Source organism: Contarinia nasturtii, unplaced genomic scaffold (assembly GCF_009176525.2).
Source record: "Contarinia nasturtii isolate CC-2019 unplaced genomic scaffold, AAFC_CNas_1.1 Cnas_scaffold_285, whole genome shotgun sequence".
Taxonomy (NCBI): Eukaryota; Metazoa; Arthropoda; class Insecta; order Diptera; family Cecidomyiidae; genus Contarinia; species Contarinia nasturtii.
Window position 1 is genome coordinate 2,306,141 of NW_022197640.1, and position 2,221 is coordinate 2,308,361.

At 31.8% G+C, this 2,221-nt stretch overlaps 1 protein-coding gene across 2 annotated transcripts; it reads left to right on the plus strand.

Annotated features, from left to right (window-relative positions):
- Window positions 1–354: 354 nt before the first annotated feature.
- LOC116337666 (regucalcin-like) lies at window positions 355–1,661 on the plus strand. 2 transcript variants are annotated; one of them, XM_031762422.1, is made up of 5 exons: window positions 355–445; window positions 515–587; window positions 705–1,100; window positions 1,165–1,300; window positions 1,378–1,661. In XM_031762422.1, exons 1-5 carry the CDS (start codon window positions 401–403, stop codon window positions 1,613–1,615), a joined length of 888 nt encoding a protein of 295 aa, XP_031618282.1. In that variant the 5' UTR covers window positions 355–400; the 3' UTR covers window positions 1,616–1,661. The 2 variants fall into 2 exon arrangements, with proteins under 2 accessions (XP_031618282.1, XP_031618281.1); XM_031762421.1 differs by having other exon boundaries at window positions 515–1,100.
- The last annotated feature ends 560 nt before the right edge of the window (window positions 1,662–2,221 follow it).

Sequence of the window (2,221 nt, forward strand, 5' to 3'; positions counted from 1 at the left end):
TCTCAACGAAAAATATGGTTGAAATATCAAAATGTGGACCATGATTTCCAAATAATTGCAAATCTTCTAAAAAATTATGAAATAAAAAACAGGCGAATTTAAATAATTTGTTTGCCGTTCGGTCTGGCATCATCATCATTCAGCGTTTCATTTCAAAATTCAATTGTATTTTACAAGATTCTTGTTTTTTCGGTACACACGCAGCAGATTTTGTTTATTTTTCATTTTGAAATCGAGATTGCATATGATCAATTGCTGTATCGAAAAGAAATCAATTAAATCTAGATTTGGAAGTTACTTTGTTCGTGGCTTCATTATGCGCATTCAGAATCTGAATTTCACTTTGAGTATTCACACAATTTTATCATAAAATCGAAATAAAAATAATTTCTATTTGAAAATGTATACGCTGTGTGCATCACTTTTCTTATTGATAAATTTTGCCGTAAGTGTTGTAAATAAAATTGCCTGAGAAATGAATCGCCGTAATAATGATCGTATTTGTGTTTTTTAGATAAGTCATGAAGTGATTGAGCCGCTTTCATGCCGTGCATTGAGTCAACCATATGCACCTTTCTATGACCATTGTGAGAATTTTCTATATTTCAGTGAATTTGCTGGTTTCGTACACCGATACGATTTCAATGAAAAACGTTTATATACAGCGAGCACTGGAAATATATCGACCACATTTATTATTCCAGTGATAAATTGTAAACATCGATTCATAATTGGCAACGGACTTGATGTCATATTGATGGAATGGAATGGAAAAAGTTCAACAATCCGATTGATTCGGGCCGCATTTCGTGTACATAATGCACATAAATACTCGAAAACTGTTTGGAGTTTGGCTAGAATCTCGCCCACTTTTCAATTTTATGCTGGAACATTTTGTGAAACAATTTGCGGTGACACAGACAGTGAAAATGCAGCATTATTTCAATACATTAAACCAAATCATGTGACACGTCGAATCAAACATTTTAAACTTGCCGGTGATTTCGAATGGAATATCGAAGAGAGGCTGATGTATGTCATTAATTCTTGTTGCAGAACACTACTGGAGTTTCAATGGAACCCAGAAACTGGCGCTCTTTGTAAGTTAAATGAATGAGTAACAGTGAAATCAAGTTTTTTTTTTAAATAAATATTCAAATCAAGGTCATGGCCGTATCGTATACGAGTTTAAAAACAATGGAAATGCTGCAGTAATTCCATTGGGGTTGACAATTGATACCGAGGGATGTGTGTATGTTGGCATGTATAATGGTGGTGAAATAAAAAAAATAAATCCAAAGTAAAGTGTTCAAAAATGATCAAAAATCTATTGAAATCAACTACTCTTTTAATCGTTAAAATTAATACAATTTTTAGAACCGGTAAATGTGTAAAGACTTTTAAAATGCCAGCAACAGCTATTTCAGCACTATCATTCGGCGGTCCAAAGAACGATATTTTATTTGTGACATCACAGTCACATAAATTCAATATTACAAATGGAGGATTATGCGCTCGAGACGATCATGGTCCATCGGATGGTTTAATATTCATGGTCAAAGACGTCAATGCAAAAGGTGTTGAACGACGAAAAATGTACCTTGATTCTTGCTAACAGATGATCCAATCGATACAATGAATTTCAATATTCTGTTTTAAATAAAAATGATTGTAGAATTAAATTCGTTATTTGCTTGTTACTGTAAAACTTTTTTTTTTCGGAAAACGAACGATAGAAATGGCAGAGCTCTAAAAGATATGGAATAAGTCTAAAATATTGGTACTGAACAATTTTTGGAATGAAAATCCAAATTCAATTGATCGAATTTTTATATTTTGTAAATTTTTATAATATTTTATTTGGCCCAATCGTCACGTACTGTTATTAAATATTTTTCATTGCTGCAAACTCACCTTGTTGTTTACTATCTGACGAAGCGTTTGATAATAACAAGTTGGCAAGTGTGGAATGTGTATCATAACAAACTTTAGAGCAAAAAATGTTCAAACAAATATCAAGTGAAAAAAAATAATAATAATAAAAAAAAAACAAACGCTTAAGCGTGTGTGGAAAAGAAAATCAATGAAGCAACACATTTCTGAACGGTTGATTGAATGAAATGCGCAAATTCTATTAAACTAATTGGTTTGGGAATTATAAAATAATAATGTGTACATATTTTTTGTGTATATTGTCGATTGGCGATGTCAGCAGTCAATT